The sequence below is a fragment of the Alligator mississippiensis genome, chromosome 16 (assembly GCF_030867095.1).
Source record: "Alligator mississippiensis isolate rAllMis1 chromosome 16, rAllMis1, whole genome shotgun sequence".
Lineage (NCBI taxonomy): Eukaryota > Metazoa > Chordata > Crocodylia > Alligatoridae > Alligator > Alligator mississippiensis.
Window position 1 is genome coordinate 3,998,561 of NC_081839.1, and position 14,948 is coordinate 4,013,508.

General features: G+C 55.8%; 3 protein-coding genes across 3 annotated transcripts in view; 1 reads left to right on the forward strand and 2 right to left on the reverse strand.

Annotated features, from left to right (window-relative positions):
• LOC102562245 (repulsive guidance molecule A) overlaps window positions 1-2,274 on the reverse strand; it is a 28,963-nt gene extending 26,689 nt beyond the window's left edge. The window contains exons 1-2 of the mRNA XM_019484068.2: window positions 2,169-2,274; window positions 1,427-1,520 (exon numbers count right to left, since the gene is read on the reverse strand). The gene's annotated coding sequence lies outside the window, so the exon portion shown is untranslated. The remainder of the gene's footprint in view (window positions 1-1,426; window positions 1,521-2,168) is intronic.
• Window positions 2,275-4,304: 2,030 nt separating this feature from the next.
• On the reverse strand, window positions 4,305-11,130 carry HSD11B1L (hydroxysteroid 11-beta dehydrogenase 1 like). Its single transcript, XM_019484067.2, has 8 exons — window positions 10,576-11,130; window positions 9,893-10,216; window positions 9,107-9,237; window positions 8,132-8,243; window positions 7,261-7,352; window positions 6,531-6,624; window positions 5,913-6,078; window positions 4,305-5,572 (listed from the first exon to the last, which is right to left on the reverse strand). Exons 2-8 carry the CDS (start codon window positions 9,975-9,977, stop codon window positions 5,386-5,388), a joined length of 867 nt encoding a protein of 288 aa, XP_019339612.2. The 5' UTR covers window positions 9,978-10,216; window positions 10,576-11,130; the 3' UTR covers window positions 4,305-5,385.
• A 236-nt stretch (window positions 11,131-11,366) lies between these two features.
• MICOS13 (mitochondrial contact site and cristae organizing system subunit 13) lies at window positions 11,367-14,928 on the forward strand. Its single transcript, XM_014604894.3, has 4 exons — window positions 11,367-11,468; window positions 11,873-12,029; window positions 13,548-13,599; window positions 14,729-14,928. The coding sequence occupies exons 1-4, from the start codon at window positions 11,440-11,442 to the stop codon at window positions 14,824-14,826; spliced, it is 336 nt and encodes a 111-aa protein (XP_014460380.1). The 5' UTR covers window positions 11,367-11,439; the 3' UTR covers window positions 14,827-14,928.
• Window positions 14,929-14,948: the final 20 nt, after the last annotated feature.

Consider the following 14,948-nt stretch of genomic DNA (forward strand, 5'->3'; position numbering starts at 1 on the left):
TCTGGGTGTCTGTCTGGCACATCCAAACTCTGGCTTTTAAAAAATAAAGAGAGAGAGAAAAAAAAAGGGTTTGGGGAGAAAAATGACCATGTGCAGCATCGGCTTCACCCCAAACCCCCTCCAAGCAGGAAGCAGGGCATCTCTTCCCTCTCTTGCCTTTTTTATGCGTTCCCTAACTCTTCCCTTTTCTCTCCTACCTCTCTCCCATTTCCCATTTCAAATCCCTTTCTTGTTTCAAGGTCCCCTTCCCCTCCAAATTTCCTTCCCTTTGTTCCTCATTCCTTTCTCTGCCCCCTGCCCAATATTGGCAGGACCCCACTAGAGTCGGCAGATGCAATGTCCCTTGAGGGAGGGGGACCTCCCTCTGGCACTTCATTCCTCCTTTTCATGCTCTCTCCTGTCCCCTCTTTGCAAAGGGCCTGGCTATGGATGGCTGGAGCAGCTGAGAGCAATGGTGGGGCAGGAGGGGATCAGGGCCCCCCACCAGCTCTCCCAGCTCCCCTCACAAAGGTCCCTGCTCTGCTCCCTGGATAATTTCTAGAGTGCACATTGTGCTACGGCCTCACTGAGACCGTCCTCTGCTATTAGCCTTTGCACACTCGCTGAACTGGAAACGCAGCCCCTGGAACGCAGCGGGGCGAGCGGGGGGGGGACGGGACGCAGAGCGCCCCCAGCCCGCCGGGCCAGCGCAGACACCCGAGCTGTCGCCGCCTCGCGCGGGAGGTGCCAGGGTGGTGCGTGCATGTGTTTGCATGGGGGAAGGGGCTGTTAATTGGCACATTGTGGGCTCCGGCACTGGGCTTTGCTGCCGCCTTCTGAAAACAGGCCCTTGTTCGAGCAGTTGGCTGGGCCTTGCAGGGAGAGCGTTCACGGGTCATTTCTCCTCCTTTGTCAACTGCATTCTCCCCGTTCGCTGCTCCCGGCACCCCCTCCTCCTCCACGCAGTGCTCACATTTGCACAAGATGCTCGATCCCACCACTCGCAGCCTTTGCAACGGGAGGGAGTTGGGAGCTCAGCTTTTCACCCAGGGGATGGGGATACAGAGGGCTGCTTCCCGAGATGCTCCCATGGGGGAGTGGGATCTGGGAGCCATCGGCCCCCTCCCTGCCTGCTCCAGGGAGCTGAGCTAGGAGCTGCGAGGTTGCAGCGGCTATTTAACCTCATGTCGGGGCCCTGGGCCAGATGCTGATCCCAGTTCTGCCAGTGTCATCCCAGCAAGCAAGCAGGGAGGCTCAGGACTTAAAGCCCAGTGCAGAATCAGGCCCGCTACCTCCTTCAGGACCGATCCTGCGAGAGTCCCACGTGTTCAAGTGAATCGGGAGCCCTTGGGCAGCAGGGTTGGGGCACAACCGTGCATCCATGCGAGGCAAACTTTAGGGCACCCCCCCACCCCCATCCAGTACTCCCAGCTCCCTACGGACTCACCGAGTGACTCACTTTCTGTGCCTCAGTTTCCCCGACCTGCAGTCCGGGACATCAGCATAGGCCCGTCTGCTGCAAACTGCTTCAGCGAAGGGCGCTACCAAAAGAGACCATCGTTAATGGTTATTAGTGACTTTAAGTCTAAAACCAGCCACACAGGCACCCAGCAAGTAATGCACAAAGCAATGCACGCACCCGCGACTGGCTCACGCAGCGGCTAAGCCCGCGACCGGAGCCCAGGCGCAGTTGCACCGTTCAGAGATGCAAACCAGGGGCAGAGCAGTATCTAATACCCCCTCCCCATTACAGGGCTCCACAAGGACCGGGAGACCCACTGCTTAAGCTGGCGCAGTCTGACCCACCCTCTGCACCAGGGGCCCGGGTGCTTGCAGACCCCGACAGGTGGGATCGCCAGGGTCCTGTGCAAACACCCTCCAGGCTGCTCTCAGCATCACCCGGATTCAGGCCTGCCCAGTCCGGCCAGGGGCTGCCCAGCTCAGCTCGGGGGAGCGAGGCTGCAAAGAGGACACTGAATATGCAAAGCGCTGCATTCAGGCGGAACAAAAAAAACCCCAACAGATTCCTGCTTGGGTGGGGGGGCAAAAAAGCAGGAGGGGAGAGAAGGGGCTTCTGCATTGAAACAAAGTGCTGGGGCATAAGAGGTGCACAGCCCACTCCGGGCAAGCGGGACTAGGGCAGGGACCCCCCCCCACCTGCAACAGGGGACCCCATCCTCCACAAGCACCTGATGCGGGGAAACATCCTGCCTGCTCCCACCTATAAACGAGCCATAAAGGGCCTTCAGTGGAGCCTGCAAAGCAAAGTGCGGGGCATTGTGGGAGACTGGGCTTTATGAGCCAGGATTAACCGCCCTAATCGGCTTCAGGTGCGACTGGCTCCATTCCCGGGAACGGGCTCCACAGAAAGGCTCTTGTCAGTGGCCGGCGCAGGCTGCTGGCGTTAACGATGCAGCCAGAGCTGGGACGCAGGGGGCCAGGGCCTGGCTGCCGGCTGGAGACGGGGCACTGGGTTTTATTGCCCCTGGGGGCCATTCAGCTGCTCCCTGCTGTAGGGACTCAGGGGGGTTTTTGGGGTGGGGTTGAAAATGTTTCGTGTCCCAAGTCCGATCAGCCAAATCTGTTCCAAAATCCATGCGAATCCTTCAGGAGCCCTGCTACCGGCAAGCATCCTCCACCCCCGATACTTCCAAATCCTTTGGCGGGCATCCGACGTGCAAGCCCAAGCCTGGAGACGTGGGGTTTGGACACCCCCGAGTTTTGCTTGCCCTCAGCCGTATGGCCGCAGGAGCAAGCTAGGGAGGAGTCTCCTATTCCCTTAAAGCCGGCGTGTAGCTGAGATCCTCCCACTGGAAGTCGAAGTGGGAGGCTAACTATGAGGAAGTCCTGTCTGCAAGCAGACCCGGGTGCAACCCTCCACTACACAGTGCTTTTTTAATTGCATTACCTCGGTCAGGGTACTGCCCCCTGCCGTGGTCGTGGTTTTCCCCCGCCAGTAGGAAAACCATGTTGGTGGTTGTGGGATTTCCCTGGGCAGAGCTGGGGTTTTCCCCTCTGCAACTCCCGCCAGCATCCCCTGCACTGTGAGGACGGGCTCCTCTTGGCTTGCCTTGGTGACGGGGAGCAAGTCCCTGAAAGACCACCTTGCTCCTTCCTCCTCCTGCACCCACTCAGAGTGGTTTCCCTTCCCCTCCTGCACACAGCTCTTCTTTGCAGACACCTGGCAGCTCATCTCCACGCTGGGGACTGAGCGGGGCATGAGATAGCATGATCGATGCTTGCCCCTCCAGAATGAACCATGTACCCAGCCACATACCAGTGGGCCCGTGCATGCTAGGTGCCCCCCTGCTGCCGCTCCACGTGCATTTCCTGCAGTTGCACATCTGCTCCATGTGTGGCCGTGCAAGACCTTTGCACGCGCAGGCTGCAGGTCCAGGAAGGCGGCACAGGCCTGCTCAGTGGGGGTCCCTGCGCTCTGATCCTGAACACACCGGCACGTCCTGAAACCTGCAAAATTAACTGTGCGCCAAGGCAGAACCTCTCCCCTCTACACCGTCCCCAGGATATGCTCGCCGTGGTTGTTGGACAGCTTGAGAGCAGGTCATTTCACCTCTGTTCCCAACAGACTTAGATGAAGGTGTAATTCGGGTCCACAACTGTGCATCCCCCAGGTGGATCTGGCAGGGGAGACATTTCCGATGGGTCGAGGAGTGGCACAGCTGGGCTCAGAGCTTATTTTCCCGGCATGGATCTGCTTTGGTGGTATATAATCCAGCTTGTGAAGGTGCTGGGCAGCTGTGGGGATAACAGGACTGGCCCAGGAAAGCTGGGCTGGATTCCCAGCCCTGCCACAGACATCCTCCATCACCTTGGCCATGTCCATTAACCTCTCTGGCACTCAGCGAAACATAAGGGTAATAACCTTCCTTTTGTCTGTTTTGGCTGCGAGCTCTTTGGGGCTGGTGCAGACTTACTGCGGGTGCTGCATTTTGTGATGCATAAGGTACACCCCGCAAAAAGGGGAAAAAGGATGAAACTGGGGGGGGAGAATATTTAACCGTAAACGTGTCATAAAAATGGACTGAAATTTAGTGATTTTTCATCGCATCATGGCATAAGATGTGTCTTAATGTAGACCTCCATTTTCAGCACAAAGCACGTGTCATATACATCAGATAATATGGTATGTACAGCACTTAGCACGGTGGTGCCCTGATCTCCACTAACACCTCTAGCTGACTGCCATACCAGCGGCACTATCATGAGACAGGTCCTGAGTGGCATCCTACAGCCCACCCCCACTTGTTGAATGCCAAGAGGATGCAATGGGGAATGCATTGGGATTGACTCCAGCACAACCTGGCTCAGGTGGAAACAGCCCCTTTATTGGAGAGGGGTGGCATGACCACTGGCTCCCAGTCCAGTCGCTGGGACATGGGGATGATGAGGCTTGCAGCTGCAGTGCCAGGGCAAGGTGAGGAGCAGGGAGCCGATGCTTTCCATGCCACGCAGGTGAGCTGGTGCCGGCTGCTGGATGCTGCCACCTCGTGGTGGCTGGGCAGCCCCGACTTGCACAAGGAGCCCCTGCTATTCAGAAATGCTGGGGGTCACTGGTGGTTGCGGGTGCTCGGCCCTTCTGCTGTCTGCTTGTCATGTCCTGATCCTTTAAATCCCCAATGGGATTTGGATCTGTCCCTGGCAGCTTGGGGTGGAGGGTGGTATTGGCTTGGGCACAGGCCTGGGAGAATCCTCCTGCTCCTCTGTGGCATGGAAGGGTGTTTTGGGTCCTCTGCATCCCTGCTGCCACCCCAAGACAGCCCCACATTTCAGGGCAGTGTTCCCAAAGGGGATCCCCGGAGGAGGGGGAAGACAAGGGTGGATGGAGCTTGCTCAGGGCCTGAAACGGGCCAAGTACCCACCTTAGAAGGTGAGTGTGTCCCTCCTGTTGCCTCTGCTGGACTGGCCTGAACCCCTGTCCCAGAGCCTGGCTCGACCCTTCGGGAAGGGGCTGGAAGAGGGCTCAGAGCCTGATCCCATGAGGCTGGGGGCTGTCGGCAAGGTGGAGACAGGAGTGGGAGGGAGGTCTCCTTCCTGCGTGAGGGGAGCAGTGGATTCTGTCCCCAGGTGCGAGAGGCTGGAGGCTGGAGTTGAGGAGAGCCTCGGCTATATGCCAGACAGCAGAGGTGGGATTGTGGGAGGCTGAGGCTGAGACAGAACTGACCTTTGGGCCCAGGGGGGGGATGCAGAGAGGGAGCAGAAGGGGCTCAGCTGTCCAGGGAAGGGGTCACAGCTAGCATGAGGGTTGGACGCTCGGCCCCCGACACGTTCCCATTTCAAGGTCCTGATCCTGGTCCTGCCGAAGCCTGTGACTGAGCTTGGGCCTGATGGAAGCAGAAGGCCCAGCGCCTGGGTGGGCAGGGGCCGGGAGTGTTGGCTCTGCACTGCTCAGGCACTGGTGTAGTTATAGAAGCTCTGTACCACCCAGTCCCAGTGGCTGGGGAACCAGCCCCGCACGTAGCACAGGGGCTCCAGCCACCAGGGGTAGAATGCTTCCCGCGCCCGCGTGGCACCACCACGGAGGATGGCGAGCGCAGCTTCGGTGGCAGGGAGGGCATCCATGTACACGAGGCCCCTGAAAGGGAACAGTCGCTCAGTCATTCACCCTCCCATGGCTGGCACTGCCCTTCTCAGTGCAAGCTGGTGCGTCACAGCAGCCGAAAGGTCTAGACTAGCCCAGGGCTGTACACATCACACGCAGGCCTACAGATATCCATGCACATGCACTCCTGCATGCATGGATGCAAACAGCCTGGAGCACGCATTGTATGGAGGCACGTGCATAAGCCCAGATGTGAATGCAACGTGTTGTCTTGCATATCACCCACGTGGCTTTAGACATGTTCATGCATGCACACGCATGGACAGAAGTGCCCTGCATGGACCTAAATCCTGTTGCAGCTACATGTACACACCTTGTCTTCTCCAGTGCCATCTCTGTGTCGATCAGCCCCAGGACGCAGAGAGTGATGCTCATGTCTTTCTTCTGCATGGCGAGCTCATGGCGCAAGGAACTAAAGAACCCATCCAGGGCAAATTTGGTGGCAGAGTAGGAAGTGGCGAAGGGGGTTGCGATTTTCCCTAGGAAGAAAAAACGAGAGAAGGGGAAACCCAGAGAAAATTGGGTCTGAGTATGAGGCCCTGCTGGGAGAGGAGCCAGGGAAGGGAGGATGATCTGAGCTACATCGACCCACTGCTCCAGCTGGACAGGCTTCCCATCTCCAGCAGAGGCAGTGTGAGACGGTTCCCTTCCAAAAAATGCACCAGGGGAAAGTACTCCTTCCTGACCCCGCATAGCCACTGAATAACCTAATATTTGGCCTCTCACTCCAGAGATGGCTGTCTTTTAGCCGTGTCCTTGACAGCCCATGTGAAGTGCTGTGGGGGTCAGCAGCCCAGACAAGCTCTAGCAAGGGGCAGTCAGACTCTGAATCGAATGACTGTGGCAACACTGGTTGCGGACCGTGAGGAAGCACAGCATGCCGGGAAGTGCAGCCCTCCTGGATCGTGCTTTGTGGAGGTCACAAACTCACCTGAGATGGAGGTCACCACAACCACGGAGCCTTTGCTCTCCATCAGGACCGGAAGCGCAGCCATCGCCAGGGCCACGTAACTAAGGAAATTCACCTGTGGAGGCAGGAGAGGGGGCATGAGAAGAATGAGAAAGTCACCGTTCCAAATCTACACCCCTCCTGAGCTTACCTGTAATGTGAATTTACAGGTAACTCTTGGCCTAAGTTTCCCCCTGAAGTTGGGGTGTCGCCCCTTGCTACCCCTCTCTATCCCCAGCCCCCAGCTTCCACTTCCACATTAATAAAAGATTCAAGCCTTCTCATTACCATGTCTCAGCAACCCCATAAGTCTGCCCCTCTGGGGTCCTAAAACCTGACCTCAGGAGGACTCCACAGAAAGGCCCAGCATGGACAGGCATGGTGCAAGAGCCAAGGCCCTGTAACACAACATCAGTCAGGTCCTACAGCAGCACATACCTTGGCAATGAGACGGACAGACAAGGGCAATGCTCTAATCAGTTCAGCTCTCTACCTGCAGGCTTTCAGACCCCTCCTCCCCCTTTCCCTCCAGTCAGGAGCAAAGCATCACAGGCTTTTTTGTTTCACCCTTTCTGGAGCCAGAGGGCACAACTGCAGCCCTGCCAGAAGCCAGCGGCTCCTGGGAGCTGCCCCCAGCTTGATCCCCGCAGGGGCCAAGCCTCTCTGCCCCTCTCCTCCACCCCCAAAGGACTCCTACCCTAAGAAAACCCACCTGCAGAAGCCAGCGGGTGTGCTCCACGTCCCCATCCCACATCTGTAAAGGGGTCGCACCAATGTGGTTCAGCACCAGGTAATCCAGGCCCCCTGCAGGCAAGGGGGCAGTGAGAGTTGAGTAAAGCACCCCCCACAAGTCAGGCAGCCAGGGGCTGCGAATTGCAGCACAGAGGCACACTTGGGGCTTCACAGGCCAGATAAAATGGCCTGGATCTGGCCCACAAGCCGTAGGTTGCCAATCCCTGCCACTGCTTTTCCCCCCTTACACATGCACAGCAAGAACGGTTGGCTCTGACCAGCTGAGCTCACAATACACAGTCTGGGTCCTGCTTCATGCTGCCAGTCCAAACTCTCCTCTTCTACGCACACATCCCTGACCAAGATGGGGAAACAGAGGCACCGTGCTCCTGCGGTGAGGAGGGCTGAATAGATACCCAGAGAGATGGAGGGGAGTGCAGAACGAACCACGATAACCTGCGGGTCAGGCAGGGCACCCAGGAAAGCTGACGCTGCACATCTGGCTCTCACCCATGCAGACCGGCTTCATGAGTGCAAGATGCAGCAATGCACAGCCCGTGGAAAAGGAGGTGCAGCAATGCACCCCCCCTCCCCGGACCCAAGCTCATGGTGAATTGAAGCAGATGCTTAAAGGGAACCGCAGAGTAAAGGCAGTTTGGTGGGGATCACTGCCGTCAGCTTCTCCGAGCACCTTTGACCCCGTGTCACCTCCTTGCCCACACAGCCGCCATGGGGACAGTGCTCTGCTCTCAGCTGGGTTGGATCTCTGGGATCTGACTCACTGAGACCCCACCCTGCTGGTTCCTCCTCCCCAGCATCAGTTGCTTTTCTTCTAACAGACCAATACCTACCCATCTTTTGCACAGCGAACTGCATCACCCGCTCGGGCTCCGCAGGGGAGATCATATCAGCCGGGATGTAGAAGACCTTCTTGGCTCCCAGCTGCAGACATTTCTCCGTCACCTGGAGAAATGACCCAGATAAACCAATTGAAGTACATTATCAGGGCAGGGGCAGGGAGCTTATTTCCTACTCACCTCCCTCTTTTCTTGCCTGGGTCAAGGATGAACAGAGACACACTTTTTCCATCCAAATTTATAATCACACAACCTACAGGGGACCAAATTCTGCTGATGCACTCAAGTCTTGTTTACAAGGGGGAAATTAACTGGAAAAGTTCTCTGTGCGGACACTCGCAATCTGCTTTCCAAGTGGATTAATCTTAAAAGAAAAAAACCTCTCTTATTCTGGAATAATCATGCCAACATGGAGAGCTATTCTGGAATAGCTGGTAAACTGGAAATCCATCCTTTTCCTTCAGCTGGAATACTTTTCAAGCGTAGACAAGCCTGAAGGAGCCAGGTCCTTTGACGCCGTCACAGCACTGTTTGACATGGAGGAATGAGTCAGGGGTTGAAATGTGATGCTAGGCCTTGGGCTTGTGACCCCCTGCCCTAGAGCAGAATTGAGCTCGGAGCTGTCGAGATGAACGTTACACCATTCACACAACCTCAGGGGCATTTGCTCTCAATGTTGCTCCACCTTGTTCTTCAGAGAAGCCTGCTATGAATGTCCAACCTGCTCCAATGACCCTGCACAGGTCAGGTTCCCTCCTAGATCATCTCTCCCACCATGCATCCAAATCTGATGAGGGAAGTGGTGCATCCTAGGAGTCAGATGGTGGTGCTGCCTGAGAGGTGTGAATGTGGCTGGGCAGCTCACCCATACCAGTTTGATGGAAAATGTCTGACCTGCCCTACATCCTCATTGTTTTTAGGTCCACGTCATCAGCCCTGCTGCCCTCTACCATGTGAAGGAGGTCTCACCTTCTGCAGCACAGCTTCCCTCCTGGCTGTCAGCACTATTTCGGCACCAAATCTGGAATAATGATAAGCCATCTGCTCTCCAATCCCAGCGCTGGCACCCGTCAGGAGCACGCGGGCGCCGGAGATGGTTTCTGCAGGGTGGAAAGAGGAGTAGCAATGACTGAGGGGTTCAGACCAGTGGCCACAAGTCTCTGTGCTTCTCCAGAGCCAACCAAGATTCAGGATTGGGCTGGAAAACCCAGTCTGGGTGGGAAATAACATGGGAACGCTGGTCCGGCAAGGGCGGGGAGACCCTTCTCCTTCCGAGTGGCACCTGGAAAGACAAAGTCTAGCTCTGACCGAAATTTTGGATCAGTCCCTGGGTCACGTGAAACCCTATCCCACTATAGCTGCCGGGCAGATTTGACTCCCCTATCTCGCTGCAGTCGAGACGCCTCCTTTTGTTGTGACCAATTTGCTGAATCATTACGCCTCCTGTTCCTAATGAGGCCATCCCTTGCAGACATGTGCAACCAGCAGCCAGAGCTCCCAAACCCTCCTACCACTGACCCGCACCACCTCTGCCTGCCTACAGTGCTGCCACCCCCCTGCCTCCTCCTCCGCCGTGTTTCCACTTGTTTTCACAGGTCTCCCAGCTCCCATCTGCCGCCGGCTACAAGGAGAAGCAGTCCCGGAGAAGCAGACGACTCTCTCCAGATGAGAACGCCGCAAACCACCATTTCAAAACTCAGCCTTTTTTTCTCCCCCGACAGCTTCTGGCTCTCGTGCTTTCCTTTCTGGGCCTACCTGGGTTAAAGATGTCTCTCCAGAACAAAGCCAGGAGCCCGGCGGCAATCCCAGCTGCCCACAGCGCCTTCCATCTTGCAGACATTTCCCCTGCGGCGCCAGACGACAATGCAAGGGCGAAGCCTCAAGGCTGAGTCCCGTCCCAGCGCTGTTCACCTCTGCCCCTGAGGACAGAGGACAAAGTCTGGGCCCACCGCTCCCTCGTGCAGGCAGCAGGGAGACCCTTCGGGTTGCTGATTTACCTGGAGGAGACAGCTCTGCCAGGGGACCAGGTTGCAAAGCAGCTGCAGTTCCACTGAGCCGGGAGATGGGAGCTGCACAACCCTGAAAACAGAGATAAAAAGGAGCAGGGCCATGATGCTCCTGACTGACTGATGATACCCAGGGCCGAGCATCCTCTAGGAGGAACAATGCCCTGCTATTGCAGAGACATGGGAACTTCATCCTGTCCCCCCCCCCGCGGTGTTTGGCCTTCTGCAGGCTCGTTAGGGCCGGATTTCGGTGGCACTTGGGTCAACCCAGTCAAAGCCCGTGTCAGGGTTACAACAGCCTCTCTCTCGCTGCCTTGGCTGCATGGTTTGGATGAGGCGCCTCGTCAAAAGATGAAGGGAAATCACAGAGCGAGGAGCAAAGTCTTGCGACGGTCGGCGCAAGCAAGCTCCCCACGACCAAAACCTCGTTACCTCGGTCTCTAGGGAGACGAGGCTGCAGCCCGTCCGTGACCCGGACCTTCCTTGCAAGCTTAGACGCAGAATTAGGATACGGCTACAATTCCCCTTCATTTTTATCACCGCTCAGTCAGGGGGGAAATAAAGGACTGGCACCAAATCTTCTTGAATGCAGAGTTTCTCTCCTTTTGCTTCAGCCCAACATCGACAGATGACTTATTTTAATAGTCTAATCGTTGTTCTCCGATTGGTTTTATTCAGATGTTTTTGTTTCACGCCAGTTTAAGGAACTGAACTGAACCAGCTCTCGCGGCCGTGGAAAGAGTCGGTCAGTTGGGATGGATGCGCCTGCGCGAGTCCCACGCACGCCTGGAGGGGACGATCCCTTCGCAGTATTTATATTTCCAAGTGGCAAGCCTGCTTGATTTGTATGACTCATCTAAGAAACAATGCAGATATCCACTAGGAGACATTTAATTACACTAATCATTACAAGCCAGAGTGATGATACAGTGTATGTATATCTAATTTTGGGTGATATATTCTGTACAATCTGCATGCCCCCCCACCCATGCTGTTTCCTCCTGGGTCCTGCCCAGCCCCACCTCGCAGAGGCTGCTGGGACAGCTCTCCCCCAGACGGGGATCACGTGACCCCACCCCAACCCGGAAGCCAGGCCGCTGCCATGCCAGCTATTGAGGCGGAAGTGCGCGCTGCGGCTGGGGCGGGGCCGCGCCTCGGCAACAATGGCGGCTTGGCCACGTGACTGCAGCCGGCGACTACAAGTCCCGGGGGGCTGTGCGGCGAGCCGGCCGGGCCGGGCGTGGAGGAGTCGGTGCAGGCGGGCGGGCGGCGGCGCGCTGCCCTTGGGCTGCGGTCATGGCGTCGCGGATCTTCCCTGTCGTCAAGTGAGTGCGGCTCGCCGACCTCCCCCGGCTGGGGGTGCACGGGGCCGGGCACACGCGTCCTCGGGGGGTCCAAGGGGGCGCCCATGGCTAGGGAACGCACGTGTCGGCGGGCACGTGACTAAGGAACACGCATGTCTGGTGGGTGCAGGTGTGATTGGGGAACACGTGTGCTTGGGGGGGTGTGCCCATGTGTATGGGGGGGGTGCAGGTGTGATTGGGGAACACGTGTGCCCTGGGGGGGTGCAGGTGTGCCCTGGGGGGTGGCACATGTGACCAGGGACACGGTGCCCTGGGCTGGGGGGGAGGGAGCGGCCCGTGTCCCCTGGAGAGCGGGGGCTACTTCAACAGCACCTGGAGCCACGCGAGACCCACCCCGATGCCGTCTCTGACGGCTTCCCTCCCAGGTTCATGGTCAAGGGCAGCCTGGCCGGCGGCGCGGTGTACGTGGCGTACGACCAGGGCCTGCTGGGAAGCGGCCAGCAAGGCGCCGAAGCCCTCCGCAAGGCGCAGGCGGCGCTGCCTCCAGCCATCAAGGAATGGACGAACTACGTCGGCTGGGAGGTGAGGACGGCGCAGGCGGCTGGGGGGGCGCCGCAGGGAGCCCCTCGCTGGAGGGGGAAGGAAGCAGAATTCGGGTTCTCCCGCGGCATCGTTTTGCCGCCGACTTCAGCGGAGTCGGGATTTCACCTTGGAAGGAAAAGGGATTGTGCGCTCGTTTCTTCTCTCCCTCCACGGGTCTTATTGGAGGTGGGGTGCGCAAGAAACAGTTTGCGGAGGACAGGAGAGGAGCGTGAACATGCCGTGTGAGACAGTTTCTAACCCCCTTGGGGGTACACGAGACACAGGCAGGGGTATGTGGGTACCCCAACACTCTCACCCTCTCTTCTTCTCTTGCCCCTTCCACCTCTCAAAACTATGGCCAAAAATTTGGTGCCCTGCACATTTGCACGGTGCTTTAAATTCCCCAGTAATAATTTGGCATGCCACGCTTTGCATAGCACTGGATTCAGCCCTTCAAACTTCGGCCAACATCGCCTCTAGCCCAGGCACATGCTTGAGTGGTGCACCCCTGGTGTAAAAGGTGTGCAACCCTGCACACACCAGATCAGACATCTATCATATCACAGCCTTATAGACACAGCCCTTCTTCCAACATATAGCACACATTAGTCTGAAAATATAAAATCCCCTGGAAAATTGAGTGTTGAGGTACTTATTAAATTTTTCAGAAGTTAGGGGGTACTTGCTACTTAAAAGGTTGAGAAACACTGATCTGGGAGGTGTTTTTATGATAAGTAATGCTCCTGACCCCTTGTTGGAAAGCCTCTAAATCAGAGGTTCCCAGCCACTGGGCCGCGGCCGTGAAAGGTTGGCTGCCAGGTCGTGGCACGAGCCCCCCTCTCGGACACCAATCTGTCCACCCCAGCAGCAGTCGCAGCTGGGTGCCAGGGCAGCCCCAAGAGGGAGACTGCTAGCTCTGGCTCCATCCCGCTCCGCAGTATGAGACAGGTTGGGAACCATTGCTCTAAAAACTACCGAATGGATCCACCCTCAAAGACCCACTCCTGCCCTGCTGCTTCCTGTTAATAACATGGTCTATAAATTGCTTGCGGTAGTTTTCCCTTGGCCTGGCTCTGACTCCCTAGATTGGAAAATCTGCTGTGCAGGGACAGTGTTTCCTGGACTAGGAAAGCCCTAGTGCCATAAATCGAGATATAACCATAATAAACCAAGTCCTGGTAAAATTTAACAGTGATATTTTTAAAAGCAGCCAAGTGGATTCAGATCTAAATCATTTTGGTGCACTTTTAAAATGCTGCCTACTGCCCCAGTCTTACAAATGGGCCAGTAAGAGAGAAGGTAAGAGCCCAGGTTTCTTTTCTGTGCCCCATGGAATTGAAGAGGGAGTTAGGTGCCCAAATACCTTTAACAATCGGGGCCTGAGGGCCTTGTTCAGCATGACCTGGGAAGCCTGGTGGTGCCTGTTCTGCTCTTTCCTCTCTTAGCATGTTGCTTAGCGGCTTTGTATGTAGCTAGCGGGCCAGACATTGAGGTTTTGCCTCTTGTTTTCTCTTTCAGCTTCCATCTACTCCAAAATTTGACTTTTCTGTCTCTGAATCCTGGAACAAAGGTAAGGCTTCTGCTTTTTTGCTGCAGAAGGGGGCTGCTGTCACTGATGTAACTTATCCAACAATCCTATTGTGAGGACTTGGCGAGAGCTAGTGCATGGAGCACTGGATTAGGATTTGGGAGACCTGGCTCTGCCACTGACCTTCAAGGTGGCCTTGGGTGGATCTCTTTACAACTCAGTTCCTCAGTTTCCTTGCCTGTAAAGTGGGGATAATATTGGCCACCTTTTATTCAAAAGTGCTTTAAAATCTACTGATAAAAATGCCATGTTGAAGGCAGGTGGCCTTTTTGCAGCTAGTAACCCAAGTACAGAAGCACTCGTAGAATTGGCAACAAAGCATGATAGTGCTGAGCTGCTCTTTAGGAGGTCATCAATTAAAAATTGAGGAGTTCTATAAAATCCTTCAAGTGCTAGTACAATCAGTGGGACTCGGCATCTAACCTGCTGTGATGGTCTGAAAATGTAAGATGGTTCCCGTTATTATTGGGACTTCTCCAAATAATACAGTGCCCTTCTCCAGCCTTTTTGATCTGATCATTGCTAACATATGTGGAAAACATCTAGAAAATGAACTCAACCTGCTTCTCATTTTCCAGAAGGAGAGACTGTGGGCAAGTTGCTTACCGTTTGCAGGCCTGAGTTGCACAGCAAGTCTGTGTCAGACCCAGGAATAAAATACAGAGTATCCAGGCCTGTGCTGTAACCATGAAGTCTCCCTTCCTTCAGACCCCTTTAATATCCTAGACAGAAAGGAGTGAAAGGGACCACAAGAGGACATCTCATCCAGCCCCCCTGCTCAATGCAGGGGCTGAATTGCCCCAAACATTTGCCAAACCTACACTTACAAGCTTCCAAGGACAAAGGTTACACCACTCCCCTGGCTAGTGGGCTAGGTAGTGGTGGTGGGGAGGACCCACTGACTACTGATGAGACCGTAACAACTGCACCAGAATCAGGAATTATTCAGGCCTAGACTTGACTGAAGATTCCCTTGATATAAGCCAAGATCTCTGGTATTATGTTTAAACGGGGAAGGGCGTGTGACCCACGATATCACATTATTGGTGGTACAGCATGCTTTGTTAATGCTTTTCTCAGGACTCCCCTCCATGTCTCTTTTTTCTTGCAGGAGTTCACACTGCCATGTCGGCTCTGTCTGTAGCTCCCACCAGGGCTCGTGAATACACCCAGAAAGGCTGGAAGTATGTGAAGGACCTTGCTAAATGAACACTCTCCAGGGCTTGCTGCGTCTCCGAGATGATGCATAGCACGCGCCTCTGAGGGGCAGCTCAGCCACGCAAGGGCTACAATAAAAGACTTTGGAACTTCCCTTTGCATTCGGGTCAGTG